This window comes from Mytilus edulis, chromosome 5 (genome assembly GCF_963676685.1).
Source record: "Mytilus edulis chromosome 5, xbMytEdul2.2, whole genome shotgun sequence".
NCBI lineage: Eukaryota > Metazoa > Mollusca > Bivalvia > Mytilida > Mytilidae > Mytilus > Mytilus edulis.
Window position 1 is genome coordinate 65,050,416 of NC_092348.1, and position 23,365 is coordinate 65,073,780.

Below are 23,365 nucleotides of genomic sequence, written 5' to 3' on the forward strand. Positions count from 1 at the left end.
TATGGCAGCTTATTAAAGAGGGGGGGCAAGGGGGGTCCCCATAACAGCAAAACAGTGAATTGATTTGGTGAAAAACAGATAACAAGGAATTGAAAAGGGACAATAACAGATAACAGTAAATGAAATATGAAAATAAATCTGTCCAGGACCAATCCAGTAGATGACTTGTAGATCTTAGTATATATAACTTGTGGTATGGACCTAGAAAATTGTAATTTGTGTAAACAAGACGTTTCGGCCGTTGAGGCAGTTCTGCCTTGGTTGATTTTTTTCCCGTAACTTGTACAATAAGTTATAGTATGGATGTTGAATTTTTCTGTACAAAATTACTAGTTTCTGTTTTTGATATATACGGATATTTTCAATCTAAGGCATTTGAGGGATCAATTTTTAATGATTTAGTTTTTTTTATTTAATTTTTGAAAGTAGTGCAGCCAGTGACACTTTATTATCAATTTGATTTTTAGATTTTTTATTTCTGAAAAGCAATATATATACATTTGTACTTTACAAGTAATAAAAAAAAACATTGATGCACAATATATTTTTTTATTTAATGACCTCATGATAAAACTTACTTATAAAATACAAAAATACCCAGATCAGTGGAGACAGGACATGTAACTGACACACACATGCCAGTTATGGTTATTCTGATAATAGAAATTGACTCAAGTGACAATTCTGATAGTAAAATAGAAATTGGACCTAGTGAAAATTTGGATGACACCAAGTGAAACACCAATCATGCATCTTATGTGAAATTATAGAATATGGAAAATTTGGATACAGCATTGTAGAAGCTGTAGGATTTTTAAAAGGGTATTTGTCGAAAAATTAAACTGAAGACACATCTTTATTTGCCTCAATGGTTTCTGAGCTTCAATTTTCGCCATGTGAAGCAGTTAAAAAGCTTTTAAAATATGGTGGTCAGGGTTCTCTTTCATTTTAAAAATGAAAAGAGAGGGAGTAGCACTTATAATATAAATGCTAAAAGAAAAAGATGTTGTATAATTCCCAAAGCCATAATTCAAACCCATACCACTTAGTAATGTAAAACAATTCAAAGGAGAAAACTAACTGCCTAATTTATCCACAAAATAGTGAACGAGAAACTTAGTAACACAGTAACAAACTAAAACCACTGAATCCAGGCTCCTGACTTGGAAATAGGCACATACAGAATGTGACTGCGTCAACTTAAGCATGCTAGTTGGTGTCCAATCCTCCCCTAATCAGGGACAGTGGTGTAATAGTACAGCAGAAAGATTATTATGTGGTCATTGAATAAAAAAAAATCTATAGGGTGTACCAATGCTTTTTTTTATAACAAAATCCTTACTATAAGTTATTGTACAAGTAATAAGTGAATTATAATTTGTACAAAATGCTACATGTTCACAGACAACGGAATTAATTACAAAGGATAATAATAATATATACTGGAATGTCCTGGATCCAATTGATTTTAATATGTTTATGTGATGTATGTTACTGAAATTCTTCTGCAAATACAGGACCACCCGATATTACCAGTAGAAAGACCCCAATAGATATACATTGTAAGAAGATGTGGTAAGCGTGCCAATGAGACTATTATCCATTCAAATCACAATTTTCAATTATCTTCAATTTCTACGGAAGATTGGCTGTCAAAATGCTAACATTCCAATTTTCAATAACAGTTAACAGCAAACAGATTCTCACAATAACAGGTAACAAAATAGATAATAGTCCTATAACAGCTAACAAAGAATAAGACAATAACAGCTAACAGTAAATATATTTTTAGAATAACAGATAACAAAGAATTAAAATGCCCCATAACAGCATAACAGTTAAACCCCTTGCCCTTCTCATTAAATGCTGTGTTTTGAAGCCAAAGTTTACCGATTGTCACCGTATAGTAAACAATCAACAAAGAAGCATGGATATTGAGCATGTGTAAATCAATGTGTATTGCGATCACCAGATTTTTACTAGAAGGGTCACACTAAGGTCACTTGCATTTATGGAAAATATGTCAGCGTATTGCTTCCTGGAAGTAAGCAAATAAAAATAAAGCAAACTTCTTCTAAATGTGGACAAATTAGAGAATTTCCTTCAGAAAAAAGTACATATACATAAGTTTTATAATGAAAACTATCCATTTAGTTATGAAAATCATGTGCATCATTGTTTTTAATTTGAGGTTTCATATGACTTTAAGGGTTTATATTTAAAGAGGTAAAAAACTTACGTGAAATGTAAAATTTTAAGGATTAATGTCAATAAAGACTTTTAACATTTATATGTTAATTGTTTATCTGAGTGATATTTTTGCACCTACAAAATTTAGATGACTATTTGGAGGAACCAATACTTTGATATTGTTTTTATTTTTAATGATACCTTTCCAGGTAAATCTTCAATCTATAAACTGTGTAATTGTTCTAGAAATTAATTATCAATCCCATTTAGAAAGTGCCTGCAGAAGGTTCTGACATTATACCACAAGGTTCCATAACACAATGGAAAAGTTGGGTTGAGTTTGGGGTAATTGGCCCTTACATGGTTCCATATCACAATGGGAAAGTTGGGTGGAGTTTGGGGGTAATTGGCCCTTACATGGTTCCATATCACAATGGGAAAGTTGGGTTGAGTTTGGGGGTAATTGGCCCTTACATGGTTCCATATCACAATGGGAAAATTGGGTGGAGTTTGGGGGTAATTGGCCCTTACATGGTTCCATATCACAATGGAAAAGTTGGGTGGAGTTTGGGGGTAATTGGCCCTTACATGGTTCCATATCACAATGGGAAAGTTGGGTTGAGTTTGGGGGTAATTGGCCCTTACATGGTTCCATATCACAATGGGAAAGTTGGGTTGAGTTTGGGGTAATTGGCCCTTACATGGTTCCATATCACAATGGAAAAGTTGGGTGGAGTTTGGGGGTAATTGGCCCTTACATGGTTCCATATCACAATGGGAAAGTTGGGTTGAGTTTGGGGGTAATTGGCCCTTACATGGTTCCATATCACAATGGGAAAATTGGGTGGAGTTTGGGGGTAATTGGCCCTTACATGGTTCCATATCACAATGGAAAAGTTGGGTGGAGTTTGGGGGTAATTGGCCCTTACATGGTTCCATATCACAATGGGAAAGTTGGGTTGAGTTTGGGGGTAATTGGCCCTTACATGGTTCCATATCACAATGGGAAAGTTGGGTTGAGTTTGGGGTAATTGGCCCTTACATGGTTCCATATCACAATGGAAAGTTTGGGCGGAGTTTGGGGGTAATTGGCCCTTACATGGTTCCATATCACAATGGGAAAGTTGGGTTGAGTTTGGGGGTAATTGGCCCTTACATGGTTCCATATCACAATGGGAAAGTTGGGTTGAGTTTGGGGGTAATTGGCCCTTACATGGTTCCATATCACAATGGAAAAGTTGGGTGGAGTTTGGGGGTAATTGGCCCTAACATGGTTCCATATCACAATGGGAAAGTTGGGTTGAGTTTGGGGGTAATTGGCCCTTACATGGTTCCATATCACAATGGAAAAGTTGGGTGGAGTTTGGGGGTAATTGGCCCTTACATGGTTCCATATCACAATGGGAAAGTTGGGTTGAGTTTGGGGGTAATTGGCCCTTACATGGTTCCATATCACAATGGGAAAGTTGGGTTGAGTTTGGGGGTAATTGGCCCTTACATGGTTCCATATCACAATGGGAAAGTTGGGTTGAGTTTGGGGGTAATTGGCCCTTACATGGTTTCATATCACAATGGAAAAATTGGGTTGAGTTTGGGGGTAATTGGCCCTTACATGGTTCCATATCACAATGGAAAAGTTGGGTTGAGTTTGGGGGTAATTGGCCCTTACATGGTTTCATATCACAATGGAAAAATTGGGTTGAGTTTGGGGGTAATTGGCCCTTACATGGTTCCATATCACAATGGAAAAGTTGGGTTGAGTTTGGGGGTAATTGGCCCTTACATGGTTCCATATCACAATGGAAAAGTTGGGTTGAGTTTGGGGGTAATTGGCCCTTACATGGTTCCATATCACAATGGAAAAGTTGGGTTGAGTTTGGGGGTAATTGGCCCTTACATGGTTCCATATCACAATGGGAAAGTTGGGTTGAGTTTGGGGGTAATTGGCCCTTACATGGTTCCATATCACAATGGGAAAGTTGAGATGAGTTTGGGGGTAATTGGCCCTTACAAGGTTCCATATCACAATGGGTAGTTGAGTTGAGTTTGGGGGTAATTGGCCCTTACATGGTTCCATATCACAATGGGAAAGTTGGGTTGAGTTTGGGGGTAATTGGCCCTTACATGGTTCCATATCACAATGGGAAAGTTGAGTTGAGTTTGGGGGTAATTGGCCCTTACAAGGTTCCATATCACAATGGGAAAGTTGAGTTGAGTTTGGGGGTAATTGGCCCTTACATGGTTCCATATCACAATGGGAAAATTGGGTTGATTTTGGGGGTAATTGGCCCTTACATGGTTCCATATCACAATGGGAAAATTGGGTTGAGTTTGGGGGTAATTGGCCCTTACATGGTTCCATATCACAATGGGAAAGTCGGGTTGAGTTTGGGGGTAATTGGCCCTTACATGGTTCCATATCACAATGGGAAAGTTGAGTTGAGTTTGGGGGTAATTGGCCCTTACATGGTTCCATATCACAATGGGAAAGTTGGGTTGAGTTTGGGGGTAATTGGCCCTTACATGGTTCCATATCACAATGGGAAAGTTTAGTTGAGTTTGGGGGTAATTGGCCCTTACATGGTTCCATATCACAATGGGAAAATTGGGTTGAGTTTGGGGTGATTTGCCTATACATGGTTCCATATCACAATGGGAAAGTTGGGTTGAGTTTGGGGGTAATTGGCCCTTACATGGTTCCATATCACAATGGGAAAATTGGGTTGAGTTTGGGGGTAATTGGCCCTTACATGGTTCCATATCACAATGGGAAAGTTGGGTTGAGTTTGGGGGTAATTGGCCCTTACATGGTTCCATATCACAATGGGAAAGTTGAGTTGAGTTTGGGGGTAATTGGCCCTTACAAGGTTCCATATCACAATGGGAAAGTTGAGTTGAGTTTGGGGGTAATTGGCCCTTACATGGTTCCATATCACAATGGGAAAGTTGGGTTGAGTTTGGGGGTAATTGGCCCTTACATGGTTCCATATCACAATGGGAAAGTTGAGTTGAGTTTGGGGGTAATTGGCCCTTACAAGGTTCCATATCACAATGGGAAAGTTGAGTTGAGTTTGGGGGTAATTGGCCCTTACATGGTTCCATATCACAATGGGAAAATTGGGTTGATTTTGGGGGTAATTGGCCCTTACATGGTTCCATATCACAATGGGAAAATTGGGTTGAGTTTGGGGGTAATTGGCCCTTACATGGTTCCATATCACAATGGGAAAATTGGGTTGAGTTTGGGGGTAATTGGCCCTTACATGGTTCCATATCACAATGGGAAAGTTGGGTTGAGTTTGGGGGTAATTGGCCCTTACATGGTTCCATATCACAATGGGAAAATTGGGTTGAGTTTGGGGGTAATTGGCCCTTACATGGTTCCATATCACAATGGGAAAGTTGGGTTGAGTTTGGGGGTAATTGGCCCTTACATGGTTCCATATCACAATGGGAAAATTGGGTTGAGTTTTGGGGTACTTGGCCCATACATGGTTCCATATCACAATGGGAAAGTTGGGTTGAGTTTGGGGGTAATTGGCCCTTACATGGTTCCATATCACAATGGGAAAATTGGGTTGAGTTTGGGGGTAATTGGCCCTTACATGGTTCCATATCACAATGGGAAAGTTGGGTTCAGTTTGGGGGTAATTGGCCCTTACAAGGTCTCATATCACAATGGGAAAGTTGAGTTGAGTTTGTGGGTAATTGGCCCTTACATGGTTCCATATCACAATGGGAAAGTTGGGTTGAGTTTGGGGGTAATTGGCCCTTACATGGTTCCATATCACAATGCGAAAATTGGGTTGAGTTTGGGGGTAATTGGCCCTTACATGGTTCCATATCACAATGGGAAAATTGGGTTGAGTTTTGGGGTACTTGGCCCATACATGGTTCCATATCACAATGGGAAAATTGGGTAGAGTTTGGGGATAATTGGCCCTTACATGGTTCCATATCACAATGGGAAAATTGGGTTGATTTTGGGGGTAATTGGCCCTTACATGGTTCCATATCACAATGGGAAAATTGGGTTGAGTTTGGGGGTAATTGGCCCTTACATGGTTCCATATCACAATGGGAAAGTTGGGTTGAGTTTGGGGGAAATTGGCCCTTACATGGTTCCATATCACAATGGGAAAATTGGGTTGAGTTTTGGGGTACTTGGCCCATACATGGTTCCATATCACAATGGGAAAGTTGGGTTGAGTTTGGGGTAATTGGCCCTTACATGGTTCCATATCACAATGGGAAAATTGGGTTGAGTTTGGGGGTAATTGGCCCTTACATGGTTCCATATCACAATGGGAAAGTTGGGTTGAGTTTGGGGGTAATTGACCCTTACATGGTTCCATATCACAATGGGAAAGTTGGGTTGAGTTTGGGGGTAATTAGCCTATACATGGTTCCATATCACAATGGGAAAGTTGGGTTGAATTTGGGAGTAATTGGCCTATACATGGTTCCATATCACAATGGGAAAGTTGGGTTGAGTTTGGGGGTAATTGGCCCTTACATGGTTCCATATCACAATGGGAAAATTGGGTTGAGTTTGGGGGTAATTGGCCCTTACATGGTTCCATATCACAATGGGAAAGTTGGGTTGAGTTTGGGGGTAATTGGCCCTTACATGGTTCCATATCACAATGGGAAAGTTGGGTTGAGTTTGTGGATAATTAGCCTATACATGGTTCCATATCACAATGGGAAAGTTGGGTTGAGTTTGGGAGTAATTGGCCTATACATGGTTCCATATCACAATGGGAAAGTTGGGTTGAGTTTGGGGGTAATTGGCCCTTACATGGTTCCATATCACAATGGGAAAGTTGGGTTGAGTTTGGGGGTAATTGGCCCTTACATGGTTCCATATCACAATGGGAAAATTGGGTTGATTTTGGGGGTAATTGGCCCTTACATGGTTCCATATCACAATGGGAAAATTGGGTTGAGTTTGGGGGTAATTGGCCCTTACATGGTTCCATATCACAATGGGAAAATTGGGTTGAGTTTTGGGGTACTTGGCCCATACATGGTTCCATATCACAATGGGAAAGTTGGGTTGAGTTTGGGGGTAATTGGCCCTTACATGGTTCCATATCACAATGGGAAAATTGGGTTGATTTTGGGGGTAATTGGCCCTTACATGGTTCCATATCACAATGGGAAAATTGGGTTGAGTTTGGGGGTAATTGGCCCTTACATGGTTCCATATCACAATGGGAAAATTGGGTTGAGTTTGGGGGTAATTGGCCCTTACATGGTTCCATATCACAATGGGAAAGTTGGGTTGAGTTTGGGGGTAATTGGCCCTTACATGGTTCCATATCACAATGGGAAAATTGGGTTGAGTTTGGGGGTAATTGGCCCTTACATGGTTCCATATCACAATGGGAAAGTTTAGTTGAGTTTGGGGGTAATTGGCCCTTACATGGTTCCATATCACAATGGGAAAATTGGGTTGAGTTTTGGGGTACTTGGCCCATACATGGTTCCATATCACAATGGGAAAGTTGGGTTGAGTTTGGGGGTAATTGGCCCTTACAAGGGCTCATATCACAATGGGAAAGTTGAGTTGAGTTTGTGGGTAATTGGCCCTTACATGGTTCCATATCACAATGGGAAAGTTGGGTTGAGTTTGGGGGTAATTGGCCCTTACATGGTTCCATATCACAATGGGAAAATTGGGTTGAGTTATGGGGTACTTGGCCCATACATGGTTCCATATCACAATGGGAAAATTGGGTAGAGTTTGGGGATAATTGGCCCTTACATGGTTCCATATCACAATGGGAAAATTGGGTTGAGTTTGGGGGTAATTGGCCCTTACATGGTTCCATATCACAATGGGAAAATTGGGTTGAGTTTGGGGGTAATTGGCCCTTACATGGTTCCATATCACAATGGGAAAGTTGGGTTGAGTTTGGGGGTAATTGGCCCTTACATGGTTCCATATCACAATGGGAAAGTTGGGTTGAGTTTGGGGGTAATTGGCCCTTACATGGTTCCATATCACAATGGGAAAATTGGGTTGAGTTTGGGGGTAATTGGCCCTTACATGGTTCCATATCACAATGGGAAAGTTGGGTTCAGTTTGGGGGTAATTGGCCCTTACAAGGGCTCATATCACAATGGGAAAGTTGAGTTGAGTTTGTGGGTAATTGGCCCTTACATGGTTCCATATCACAATGGGAAAGTTGGGTTGAGTTTGGGGGTAATTGGCCCTTACATGGTTCCATATCACAATGCGAAAATTGGGTTGAGTTTGGGGGTAATTGGCCCTTACATGGTTCCATATCACAATGGGAAAATTGGGTTGAGTTTTGGGGTACTTGGCCCATACATGGTTCCATATCACAATGGGAAAATTGGGTAGAGTTTGGGGATAATTGGCCCTTACATGGTTCCATATCACAATGGGAAAATTGGGTTGATTTTGGGGGTAATTGGCCCTTACATGGTTCCATATCACAATGGGAAAATTGGGTTGAGTTTGGGGGTAATTGGCCCTTACATGGTTCCATATCACAATGGGAAAATTGGGTTGAGTTTGGGGGTAATTGGCCCTTACATGGTTCCATATCACAATGGGAAAGTTGGGTTGAGTTTGGGGGTAATTGGCCCTTACATGGTTCCATATCACAATGGGAAAATTGGGTTGAGTTTGGGGGTAATTGGCCCTTACATGGTTCCATATCACAATGGGAAAGTTGGGTTGAGTTTGGGGGTAATTAGCCTATACATGGTTCCATATCACAATGGGAAAGTTGGGTTGAGTTTGGGAGTAATTGGCCTATACATGGTTCCATATCACAATGGGAAAGTTGGGTTGAGTTTGGGGGTAATTGGCCCTTACATGGTTCCATATCACAATGGGAAAATTGGGTTGAGTTTGGGGGTAATTGGCCCTTAGATGGTTCCATATCACAATGGGAAAGTTGGGTTGAGTTTGGGGGTAATTGGCCCTTACATGGTTCCATATCACAATGGGAAAGTTGGGTTGAGTTTGTGGGTAATTAGCCTATACATGGTTCCATATCACAATGGGAAAGTTGGGTTGAGTTTGGGAGTAATTGGCCTATACATGGTTCCATATCACAATGGGAAAGTTGGGTTGAGTTTGTGGGTAATTAGCCTATACATGGTTCCATATCACAATGGGAAAGTTGGGTTGAGTTTGGAGTAATTGGCCCATACATGCTCAGAAATGAGGGGCCAAAAAAGGGTCCAAAACAAGCATTTTTCTAGTTTCCAGACAATAACTTATTTTTAAGTGTACGGATATCTCTGACATTGTACATCAAGGTTCCATACTACAAAGTAAAAGCTGGGATTGAGTTTGGAGGTTATTGCTCCACGAGGGAATTCAAAAAAGTTTGGGGGGAGGTGAATTTTTCAAATGTTTTAAAGGGGCACTAGCTACGAGATTTATAAAAAATTTAAAGTAAGATTTTTTTGGTTCAATCAATAATGAAAGTGAAATAATAATTCACTTTTTGCAGCCAAAATGGTTCAATTTTGTCAAATTAAGCTAAGAAACATTAATAATTAATTATTCACTTGCAAGTGAATAATTTGACCTCAATAAATCAGTATTCATGTGAACTTCAATTTAACCCCCTAGCTAGAGTCATTGACAACGTATGCATTGTACGTGTACTGGTTATTTAAAGGAAAATAATGTCAACAATGAAAGTGAATCAAAGGTAAATCAATTGATGACTGATTCGATCCACATAAATTCATTCTTATACAAGTAAAAACAATGAAAAACATATATTCTTAATCTATAAAATAAAATAAAACAGACGTATAAAAATCCAATTGCACGTGTTGGTTTAATCTATTCAAATCTTTATTTATAAAATTGAGAATGGAAATGGGGAATGTGCCAAAGAGACAACAACACGACCATAGAGCAGACAACAGCAGTATGTTTACATCGCTTATATGGTCATCTGAGGTCAAATCGATAGTAAATTAGATGGCATCTGGACTTAAATACACATGAAACAAACCTACATATTATAGACCCTATGCTCTGTAAACTGTTTATTTTAGACTTTTGATAGTTTGGATAAATGTTTTACGTTGTTATAAATCAAATATGAGAATTTGAGTCAAATCGGTGACCATGAATTTGACAGCTAGTGGTCTGAGTACACAGTTATTTCGTACTGCATTTCTTTTAGACAATAAATGAAAATTGAAAAAATCCCACCTGTGCTTTCTCAGTAGTATTTTTACAGTGTGTTGTACTACAATGTACTTTTGGGACAAATTATATCAAAATTATAGAAAACTTCATTGGCTCTACAGACCTGCCAACTTTTGAAAATCCCCATGGGGGATTTAGTGCGCGACCAGATTTTTAAGGGTTACAGTTTTTGCGGCATTTCTGTGTGCACTGTTTTTTACTCTTAAAATAGTCTCATATCTCTTCTTTTTTCTTTTGGTATACTGGTGATAAGCTTATAAGCCTTGATTTCTTTTATTTGCATGATTCTTGTACTTATTTTAAAATTGACAAAACAATTTAAGAAAAGAGAAAAATGACAATAAAAAATGAAGACCCCCCTTTCCCCCCTCCAAAGACCTGCTTGTCTTTAGACCACGACTCAAAAGACATGAACCTATATGTCCTAAAGTTAGAAAAATAAATTCAGATTTTTATTAAGTCTGCCAGTATTAATGAGAAAATGGATAAAATTTGAGTTATCTTTCTTTGTGTTCAGAGGTCCTCTTACCGGCGGAGGCTTATATACAGTAGAAGTGTATACAAAATGGCATCGATTTTAAATCAACAGACTCATGTCTGATTTCAAAAATTAAATGGATTTCAAGATAAACGATGTTTTCTTAAGAGTTCATTACATTGTTCTCATCTTTTAGTTAATATGATTTTGTCATGGAACTACAGTAAACGTTGCAAATTGTGCTCATATGATAAATTGGTTAAAAATCAAAGGCCGTCTGACTGAATTTCTGTTTACAAATATTAACTAATTTTGAGGATTGTTATGACCCATCAGGTAATCCGATTACTTGCAACAACAAAATATGACGCCTGTTGTGACCGTTGATTAGCACAGGGTTAATATAAACTTGTCATAATATGTCCCCAGGTAAAATTATAGATTTTTAAAAGTTGATCAGAAAAACTTCAAAATCGGTAACCAATAATTTTTTCGGGTATATTTTGTGAAAATCGGGTTTTTGACTTGTTTTACGATCCCGATATCGGGATTCGGGTTGAGGGATGAAAATCGGGATGATACCGCGAAAATCGGGATAGTTGGCAGGTCTGGCTCTAACTCAAAATATGGACAATTTTATGTGAAGGGAGTCTTGAAATCTTTTGACAGCTTCCGAAGTGCTAATTTTTTACCTTTTTCAGCTGGACCTAATCACTAATTTACATTAATATTTATGACCCAAATTTTTTTACAGTGTCATTTCACCCCCCTACTTGCTATATGAGGAATAAAACATGGAGAAATAAATTTGGAAGGGGTATAAAAAAAATTGGCAAGTAACACACTGTCCACACTAAGGACTATATTCTTGGACAACGAAAACAAAAGGACAATAACTGTGTACAAGGATCTAGTGCCCCTTTAAGGAGTTCATATTTTTTTCAAAATTTTTCAAATTTCAAAATTTTGAAAAGTTTCAAGAAGAAATCTTCAATTGCACAGTATTGACAATAGATTTGTAAGACCTTTGACCACATTCATTTTGTGTCAGAAACCTATATCATGTCAAAAATGTTATCGCAATCTAAATTCAGACAGTATCAAAGCTTGAAAATTGTGTCCGAAACTTGCCCCAACTGTACAGGGTTTAACCTCTGCGGTCGTATCAGGCTGTGCTCAGGGAAGCATTTTATTACATAATTAATTATGTATTCCTTTCCCAACCTTTTGGTGTCAAATGTCCAAGTTGAAGGTAATTCAGGAATTTGTTTACTGCACTTAAATAGATTCCATACTTTTTTTATGTGTTTCTATTTTTAGAAATACCTACTGTGTACAAAAGAATACATAGCTGATGGAAAAGATGGATATGAGGTGTTCAAAAACTGTCCTGTAGCTGTAAGTAATCAGAACAATGTTTACTTAATTTGGTACATAACACTACAGGGAGATAACTCTGTAAAAATCAGCTGATGGTTTTAATCACATTCTATTTTTAAGTAAATATTAAGCTTCTCAATGATCAAACTGCTATACATCAATGAAATTTTTCAGTTTAAGTGTGTGGTTCAAGTATTTTGAAAGTTTCATATTTTTGGTCAAAGTGTTAAAGTAATTTTATATTTTGTTAAAATTTCATAAAAATCAAACGAGCCCAATTAACTTTAGTCAAGATGTTTGTTACCACCTTAATGGCTTCTTCTATGAGCTCTACTTCGAAAAATGTTTTTGTGCGTTTTAGGGGAGAAAGCAAAAAAAATGAAATAACTTATATAAAAAAAAAGGTTGATGGTGGGGTATAAAAAAGTTTAAAAGACAAAATCTTGTAGATTATATTAAAATTTGTATTGATGTGTTCCTTAATTTACAAAATATTTTGTTTTGTTTTATTTTATTTTTTTCCCTTCCAGATTGACTCAGAAAAGCTAATGACATTGAGTACAGCTGTAAGAAACCATTTTGAGTCGGTACAAATTTTGCAAGGTGCCAAAAAATGCAAATCTGGGCATAGGCAGAGCTTAATCAGTCTTGTAAGGTAATTATCTTTCATTATGATAAGGCTTAAGCTTAATAAAGAACTAGGTCATAAGCTGATAAAACCAAAGTAGGTCTTTAGTTGATTTTAGCATTTGATATAAAAAAAAAGAAGAAGTGGTATGATTGCCAATAAGACAACCTTATACAGGTCTATAGGTGATTGTACAGCTTCAAAAATGAAAATATGTCAATTATTAATTTAGAGGCTTTTTAAAACTTATTTTATAATGTTTGTTATTGCTCATTGTATAAGGCTTATTGATGACATGTAGAGGTGTAAATGTCAAGATTCACATTTTTCAAGTTTAACAACTTAAAATTGAGAATGGAAATGGGGAATGTGTCAAAGAGACAACAACCTGACCATAGAACAGACAACATCAGAAGGTCACCAACAGGTTTTCAATGTAGTGAGAAATTCCCGCACCCAGAGGCGTCCTTCAGCTGGCCCCTAAACAAATATATATACTAGTTCAGTGATAATGAACGTCATACTAAACTCCAAATTGTACACAAGAAGCAAAAATTTAAAATAATACAAGACTTACAAAAGCTAGAGGCTCCTGACTTAGGACAGGCGCAAAAATACAGCAGGGTTAAACATGTTTATGAGATCTCAACCCTCCCCTTGTAAAATATTGAAGTTAATGATGATTCATATTTTGTTCTTGATCTAGGTTTTGATATTGTGGTTGTTATTCTTAACAAAAATTGATGCATTAGGTAATCAATACCACAAGGCAAATTAATCATACCCAAAATATATCTTTATTGATAAGACCAGTAAATCATTATTTTAAGAAAAGAAAAAATAGTGTTCAGATTTATCGAAATAACTTAATATATGTATATCTTGTGTATAACAGAAGAGAAAGTTTGGTGAAACAAGCTAGTTTAGAATGGCATATACCACATCAGCTTGTAAGACAGATGAGTGTTCATGATGTAGAATGTGAGAAAAGTCACCTTTGTCCGAAAGTTGAAGGTCGTATCTTCTTGTATGATGATCAGGTATGGAATTGGATTATATTAATTACATTTAGAAAATTATTTTATTGCCTACCATTTTATTTTCCACACCATATCACATATATCTTTGTTCATTTTGATGCTTAATACCTTTAGTTTGAATTAGATATTATTTTCTTTAAGTTATGTTAGTAAAATTAAAATTTTCTTATTAGAGAATTATAGGAATATTAAGCTATATCTATATAATTATACCAATTCTAAACCTACCAGTGTTATCTGTATTTATTAGTTATGAAATGAAGCTTATGAACAAGGTTTAAAATCAATGTTATGAAGTACAAAAATGTAGCTACTATTCTGATTCTGCAGCTGTTGAATAATTGCAAATCTAAATTTGCTGTAATGAACGGGGTGACTGATGCTGCAATGAATGGGGTAGATGATGGTGGTAAGTTTTAGCACGGGAATGAGGTGTCTAGTTATAAATGTATGTGCTTATTATATCCTATCCAAGATAATATGTCAACCTTTAAATCCTATGTGTTGTGTCTTTATTCCAATGTGTTGTGCCATTTGTTCCTATGACTTGTGCCTTTGTTCCTGTATGTTGTGCCCTTTGTTCTTATGTGTTGTGCCTTTTATTCATATGTGTTGTGCATTTACTGCTAATATGTTGTGCCTATTAGCCCTCCTGTTTTGTCCCTTTTATTCTTTCTGCATGTTGTATCCCTTGAGTATAGGGATGTTGTAAACTTTTGAGGTACATTTCCATATAAATAAAAATCTTCATCCATTGCTTGTCATTGCGCATTCTGGAACAAAATTCAGGACGCTTCAACCTTCAGATATAAAAAGTTTTTGCAGACATGTAAAAAAGAATGGTAATGACAATTTGCATAAGATTTCTAAAATTGACATGGTTATTAGTTCACCTTTAGCTTCATTTGATCCTTTTTTTAATTCAAAGGATTCCATTATTCAAAACTTAAGCATAATTTCAATTGTCAGAAAAATCTTAAGTTTGGAACTAATTTGGGGGAGATGGACTTCATCTTTTACCTTCACATATTGTAAAGCCATAAACCTAGGAACAGATTACAGAAAACAAGAGAAAACCTCTCTTTTTGTTTGAAAGTTGTGCTTTTGAGGGTGCCAGGAATAGAAACATGAAATTTTAACCTCAAGCAATCTACATAGTACAATTAAACTGATCTTGGAATATGTGAACATGTCATGAACACATTTTTTCTTGAATTATTTCACGACTTCATTTTAAAATTGACTTGGAAAGGAGAAGGTAGATTTTAATGTAAAATCAATCTAATAGTCTTATGTTTTTTTTTGTATCGTTTGCCCATAACAGTTTCTTTTGTAATCGTTAGATGTCAAAAGTATAGTTGAAATTATGTTTTTATATAGGATGTATAAATATATATTTCATGATATTATCTACTAACAAAAAGAATATATGTCTGTCTTGCATATGCACCATCTAGATTTATGATACAAAATATATATGAAAACTAAATTGAATGCTTTATTTCTTAAAAAGATTTATGAACATAGTGAAAGATGTGAAAGTGGTTGAAGTTGCATGTGTAACAGTAAAGGGGTAGGTCCGGTAAGGGCTGATTTTGGCCTCAAATTTCAGGTTCATCTTACGAAAAATTTTTGACACTTTTTAAACACTTAAGTGTCTATTTCAATTGATTCAATTAGTTTCTGTGAAAGATTTTAACTGATTTAGTCATAAAAAACGCTCCGATTCTAGTTTAAATATGAAAAATCGATCAAATATGCTAAAAAACATTTCTTTTCAGATGGTTTTTGTCAAAAATGAAAGTGGCCGCATCCGTGTTCATCCTTTATATATGTTATGTATTATCATCAAATACAACTTAAATTTCAATATTATGAATGAACACGAATGCGGTCACTTTCATTTCAGACAGAAACTGTCTAAAATTTAACTAAAATGCTAAAATTGTAAAGATTTCAGTAATTTAGCATGTCTAAATGATGCAAGTACCCGATATATTTGCATAGTATTGTCAAAAACAGCCCATATTTATGTAGCAGAAGTATTCTACTTTCCAGTAAATAGCTAAAAGATTACATTTTCACGATTTTGTAAAACTGCTATATTTTGGGGCCAAAAAGGGGTCTTTCTGAACCTTCTCCTTTGGTCTGGTAGTAAAATTTGTCAACCAGCCATTTTTTCCTAGTTAATCAAGTCCATGTCCATGATTTTAAGGAAAAGAAGTCCTAGGACAAATATTCCTAGGAAAAGAAATCCATAGCTAGTAAAATATGTCTGGCACTTATTTTCCTAGGAAAATTTGTCCCAAGACTTGTTTTTCTATTAGTTTTTCTTATATTAAAAAAATCATTCAAAATGAAAAAAAGAAATAAAAAAATCTTAGTGAAGATTGGAAAGTTTCATTATTTTTTCCTAGTAGAATAAAAGACATGTATGTATACGTTATAACCTAGATATGTTTATGACATGGACATGATATCCTTCAAATATTAATCTGGGGACATATATTTAACTTAAATATTGATACACACCTGTAAAACAATATTAAAACATAACAGTTAGATTTCCCTTTTAAATAAAGGACATTGACATTTTTACCTAGGAATATTAATGACATGGACATGCTTTCCTAGGAAAATTGGTCTGGAGAAATGAATGCTATTAAATGTTAATGCACAACTCTTTAACAATATTAAAACATGAATATTGAGTTTCCATTGTTTTAAAAAAATCTTTCCTGGGGAAATTTGTCTAGGGACATACAATTTGTTAAAAAAAAATTGATACACAAATCTTAAAAAATATTAAAACATAATATTTATATGCATCTTTTAAAATTAAGGACAAGGATGTTTTTACCTAGGAATATTAAGGACATGGACATGATTTCCTAGGAAAATTAATCTGGGGACATTAATTTTATCAAAAATATAAACATGCAACTCACAATATTAGAAACATAAAATTTAAATTTCCATTGTTTATATGTAATTGAATTTATTATAGAATTTTATAGGACATGATTTCCTAGGAAAATAAGTCTGGGGACATAGATTACTAACATCAGACTAAATATACTAGTAAATTCTGCAACCATGGACTTTTTATACTAGTATTATTTGTCGGCCCAGATATATTTTACCAGCACAAATTTATCACTTACATGCATTTCAGGAAAGGGAGATACTTATAATTGTACATTTCAGAAAAGGGAGATAATCATGATTGTACATTGCAGAAAAGGGAGATAATTACGATTGTACATTGCAGAAAAGGGAGATAATTATAATTATACATTACAGAAAAGGGAGAAAATTATAATTGTACATTTCAGAAAAAGGGAGATAACTATGAGTTTTCATTTCAGAAAAGGGAGATAATGAAGATGACGAAAGTTGAAATCCCAATGAGTTTTAGTGATGAAATAATCCCAGAGGAAGAGGAAGAAGATGCCAAAGAGAAAGATGATGGTGGAGAAGGAAGTAGACCGAAAGTCGAGCTAAAGATAGAATATGTTGACATACACACACTCTGATGTCTGTGTATTTGAAAATATCAAATCTTTGTTTAATCCAAAGGCTTTAACAGTATTTTCAACTGATGATAGGGTTTGCCATTTGTGAAAAAGACTTTGAAAAAAATGCATAATATTGATAAATACATTCCAGTTTGATTTTTCATAAGTTCTAATTGTACTCAGTAAATTGAAGTTTTATTCATCAATTGTGAAGTAATTCTGTATACTCCAAATAACATGCATTTCCATTTCAGTTTTTTAATATTTCATATTCTAAAAATCAAAAAAATAATCTCCTTTTTTCAAGATTTATCAAGTCTGTAAGTCTTACAAAGTTAATAGAATATTTTTTTAAAATTACTAAATTTAAATGTATAAAAACAAATTTACATCATAATTAGAATCAATTATTGCATACATCATTATGCATTGCATATTTTATCATGTTTAGCAATGATAGTGATGGTGGTAAAAATGTGTATTTATTTGTGACATTGAATGGGCTTCCTGTGTTTGATTTTCTTTATATGTTTCCTAACCCTGCAGCATTGTGCCATAGGCTATATTTGACTCTTTACTTATTTTCTGTTTTAAGTGTTGTTTATAATGTTTCGAAAAGTTGTTAAGTATTGTTTATAATGTTTCAAAAAGTTGTTAAGTATAAGTTAAAATGACACCCCATTTCTTGTCCTACAAAAGTTTCAGTAGTGCTGTGTTTTACTTGTTTTTAACATTTTAACTGATTTTAATTATGGGCTAGTATTTTTATAGGACTGCCAACAAATGATGGGTGATGGTCCCAATCGTTTAGGAATTATGGGCCATAAAAAGACTCAAAACATGTCTTTTTCTAATCTCAGGACAATATCATTTGTATTTTGATTGCTCTGAAATTGTATCACAAGGTTCAATACCAAAAGTAGAAGGTTTTGATACATTTTGGGGGGTTAATTGTCCAAGCCATTTAGGAATTTGAACTTAAAGGTCTAAAACAAGCATTTTTTTCTAGTTTCTAGACCATAACTTGTGTGTAAGTGTATTGATGTCTCTTAATTATACCACATTTTATGAAAAGACAATTTTCTTAAGTGGGTTTTTTTTTTTGAAAAAGGAGAGGGGGAGGGTATTTTTGGAGGGGATAATAAAAAAAATTGGGAGGGGGAATTTTCGTTCCTCAATATTAAAGAAATGAAAAAATTTCCAAGAAAAATTAGGGGGTCACAATTTATTTTGCAATTTTTTTGTATATAGGCTGAAAACAGATTTAATAAGTATTGTGCAACAGCACAGTGTATTGGCCAAAAGCAAGAAATCTTAAATTGAATATAAATTCAAATCATAAAAATAATTTCAAGTTCTTTGACTACATTTATATTGTGTCAAAAACCTTTAATGTGTCAAATATTAAATAACAATCCAAATTCAGGCTGGTATCAAGCTTGAATATTGTGTCCATTTTCGCCCAAACTATTCAGGGTTGGACCTCTTCGGTCGTATTCAGCTGTGCATTGGGAAACAGTTTATTGAATTTTTTTTAAAAAGCTACCGGTAATGGCTGGTAAAAGGTGATTTTAGTATTGCACTTTTACTCTTTCTTTTAACTGTTATTTAAAGTTTTAAGTTTAAAGTTTTGAGAAGAAAAATTACAGTTATCAGCTGTTTGGAAATTATTCAAATTTCTTCTTTCAATAACAGAACAACCAATTTGTTGAACTTTAAGGGAAGTTCAGAATCTGGTATATTTTTTGAAGTACAATTAATTTATATAAGGCACTTGTGCAAACAAATAGTTTTTCACCATTTGGCTGATTAAGAGCTATTTATTTATGGGATATGACCTCGCATATTACAGAAGATTTTCATTTATCAAATAACTCTGTAATTATTGACTGATACTGCCAAAATATCAAGTGTCTTTGCCAATCAGAGTCACTGCCCTGTATTAAAAATATATCACAATTTTCCATCTCAGAGTCGATAGCTGTAATGCTTTCACTCATCATAATTATACAGTTTAACTTTTTCAAATTTCTAATTTTTTCAATTAAAAGATTTTTTGTTACAATACTTATTTTCAGGGTGAACATTTACATCCATTATAGATAAAAAGCAATAACAGAATGAGGAACTAACCTATTAAATTTGTGTATACTGCTTCACATTTTCAATTTTTTAAACATTTCCACAGGTATATACATAATTGTATTCATGAATATAGAAAGGTCAGATATAACATAAATACATGTATTCATATAAAATTAAACCTATCGAACTACTGACTATTAATGTCAAGAGACACTGTGTCACAGCTATTGCACTCTGATTTTCAAAAGTCTTCAAATATAGTACCTACTGTGGATAGAATATGTTGAATCAGATAAGAAACCATTTGATATTAAGCTTAAGGTTACACAAGATTTCAAAGTTTGTTAATAGGTGCTTGTTCTTCTGTGTTACAATCTCATAACCTTAAAATCTTTTCAGTTTGCAACACCAGTAAACAAAGCAAAACTTTATTATTCATTTGTTTATTTAGCTTGTATAGAATTTTAGAATTTTACAAGAAGTATTTAAGTCTGTTTAGTTTGTCAACCTCTGTTTGTTTTAAGTTTTGCACTGTTTGTTTGCTGTCTCAATAATATATACCCTGCATTACCTTGTATTCATATTTGAAGGCAATCATTTAATCGGTACCCCGGTAAGCTTTGTTTATATAAATTTTGTATATTATTATTATTTATGTTTACATTTTTTTAAATCTGAATTTTACATACCATATCATATTTTTTATTACCAAAGATTAATTGTGTCAGTATGAATTACAAAGTATTAAAGGTACAGATTGTTCAAAAATAATATTTGTGATTAAAAAAATCACCATAAGTGTTTTCATGAAAGATTTGCAATATTTCTATGAATTAGAAAAATGTTTTACGGAAGGAATCGAATGAAAGTCCATGAAGTTTGGTTAATAGACATATCAATATAAGTTTAAATATTTTTTGTGAGAGTTTGACAGAAATGATTCAACTATTAAAAATACATGTAACCATTGATATTATTCAAGCATCTATAAACTGTTATAACCATGTTGTTGCATTTGCATTGCATTTCCAGTTTGAATTTATATTTCTCTTTTTATTTCAATTTTTAATTCTTGTTAACTTTTTATATTATTCACAATGTTGACTATTAAAAGTTGGAACCAGTTATTTATCTTTGTTTCATTTTATATGAAAACTGACACCAAGAGACAACCCGTTGAAACAAGTCGCTTTTGGTCTAGTTTTCATTCAGCCAAATATACTGAATTTAAAAAGATTCCATCCGGTTCAGTGGTATTATGGATAAGTACAGGATAGAGACTTTTATATAGGAGTCGAAATTAATAAAGAAGATTTCCATCAGTATGATTTGTGCTTAAATAATATATTGATAAGCTAGCAGTCAAATAAGTATAGCTATGTGATTCAAGAATAGATTGGTTAGCTATAAGTGAGATTAAAGTAGCTAATTCCCTTAAGTATGCTACATGTTTAAAGCATAAGCTGGTTAGATGGGAGTCGGATTTATTAAGCAGATTCTCCTAAGTATGCTACATGTTTAAATCATAAGCTGTTTAGCTGGGAGTCAGATTGATATAGACTATTCCTTTAAGTATGCTACATGTTTAAAGCATAAGCTGGTTAGCTGGGAGTCTGATTTATGTAGACTTTTCCTTTAAGTATGCAACATGTTTAAAGCATAAGCTGGTTAGCTGGGAGTCTGATTTATGTAGACTTTTCCTTTAAGTATGCAACATGTTTAAAGCATAAGCTGGTTAGCTGGTAGTCGGATTGATGTTGCTAATCTCTTTAAGTATGCTACATGTTTAAAGCATAGGCTGGTTAGCTGGTAGTCGGATTGATGTAGCTAATCTCTTTAAGTATGCTACATGTTTAAAGCATAGGCTGGTTAGCTGGTAGTCGGATTGATGTAGCTAATCTCTTTAAGTATGCTACATGTTTAAAGCATAGGCTGGTTAGCTGGTAGTTGGATTGATGTAGCTAATCTCTTTAAGTATGCTACATGTTTAAAGCATAAGCTGGTTAGCTGGTAGTTGGATTGATGTAGCTAATCTCTTTAAGTATGCTACATGTTTAAAGCATAGGCTGGTTAGCTGGTAGTCGGATTGATGTTGCTAATCTCTTTAAGTATGCTACATGTTTAAAGCATAGGCTGGTTAGCTGGTAGTCGGATTGATGTTGCTAATCTCTTTAAGTATGCTACATGTTTAAAGCATAGGCTGGTTAGCTGGTAGTCGGATTGATGTTGCTAATCTCTTTAAGTATGCGGGTTTAAAGCATAGGCTGGTTAGCTGGGAGTCGGATTGATATAGCTAATCCCGTTAAGTATGCGGGTTTAAAGCATAGGCTTGTTAGCTGGGAGCCATACTCATGTTGCAGATTATCTTAGTTTATTACATCCTTGAAGCAAAGACTGGTTAGCTAGGGTTCAGATTGATGAAGGAGATTCCCTGAAGTATGTTACTTGATTAAAACATAAAGGTACTAGTCTTCTATTACAATTCCAGTTCCTGGTGCATGTCAAAACATGAAGTTAAATAAGATAGTCCTTTTTCTGGACCTAGCAGATTCCCCTTAGTATGATACATGCTTGACGTTGAATAGTTTGCTAGGAGTCATATTGGTGTAGCAGTTTCTGCAAAGTATGCTTCCTGCTTAAAACATAGACTGGTTTGGTAGGACTCAAATTGGTGTATGCAACATGCTTGAATCATTTACTGGTTTGCTAGAATTCAGATTTATGTAGCAAGTAAGTATGACTGGTTTGCTATGAGTCATATTGAATTTGCTGTAGCAGTTTCGGCTAAGTATGTTTATTCTTTGAGCATATAATGGTTAGCTAGGATTCTTCTAAGTATGCTACATGCTTAAAGTACTATATATACTGGTTTACTTGGCATCAGATTTGTGATAGTAATTCGTCTAGTACTAGTATGCTATAAGCTTAAAAAATAGACTGGTTTCTTAGGAGTCAACATATATGTAAGGGTTATCTTGAAGTCAGATTAATGTAGAAGCTGTCCCTTAAGTCAGCTACTTGCTTTAAAATAAAGGCTGGTTTGCTGAGTAAAATTAGTTTACAAACTAAGTAAAACATATTACATACTTAAAGCATAGACTGATTTGCTAGGAATCAGATTGATGTGGCAGAATCACCTTAGTATGCCACTTGCTTAAAGCACAGGCTGGTTAGCTAGGAACTTCAATCTACATTTCATTCCGCCATTTAATTCTTTAAACACACATTCCTCATCATTAGAACAATGACACAAAATATGTAAAAGAATACAAAATTTGATGAACCAATATATAATACGTAATCGATAAATGAATTGATAAATGAATACGTCAGTGAAGAATAATAATGTGTGATGTATTGGATTCTAACAAGTATGTTCGTCGTTTAAATCATGGAATAGACATTTACATAGGTTAAAATTATCTTAAAATCTTGGTGATACCAGAAGTCATTTTGAAAACGATGACGAATCCAACTATTTCTGTTATGGATTAAAAAAAAATAAGAACATAATTATTTGATGATCAAAGTTGAAACTTGTATTTTTTAATCTTATTGAATCTAAGATATATCAAAAGATATCTACCAATACCAAATAAGAAAATGTGGTATGATTGCAAATAAGAGCTCATAATACAATATAGTATTCGTACGTAGTTCATTGTTTAATTGACATCCAAAGATTTTTGCGAAAATGTAAATGAACTGTTTCAATATTTGGAGCTTTATTGAACTAATTGCACTATAATTAACATTTAAACCTACCTCCAGCCAATTTGACCTTTGATCTTAATGTTGGTTTTTAAATGACTTTTGGTTGTGAAGCCCTTG

The 23,365-nt window shown here is 34.8% G+C and overlaps 1 protein-coding gene across 3 annotated transcripts in view; it reads left to right on the forward strand.

The window, feature by feature from the left end:
• The window catches only part of LOC139524234 (trifunctional nucleotide phosphoesterase protein YfkN-like), a 32,683-nt gene extending 12,022 nt beyond the window's left edge, over positions 1 to 20,661 (forward strand). For 2 of the 3 annotated variants that reach the window (XM_071318900.1, XM_071318901.1), the window contains exons 11-14: positions 12,204 to 12,281; positions 12,794 to 12,918; positions 13,787 to 13,931; positions 17,300 to 20,661. In XM_071318900.1, the coding sequence (XP_071175001.1) occupies positions 12,204 to 12,281; positions 12,794 to 12,918; positions 13,787 to 13,931; positions 17,300 to 17,467 (516 nt within the window). In that variant the 3' untranslated portion in view covers positions 17,468 to 20,661. Of the gene's footprint in view, positions 1 to 12,203; positions 12,282 to 12,793; positions 12,919 to 13,786; positions 13,932 to 14,261; positions 14,341 to 17,299 lie in introns of all 3 variants that reach the window. The other variant, XM_071318902.1, reaches the window with a different exon arrangement.
• Positions 20,662 to 23,365: the final 2,704 nt, after the last annotated feature.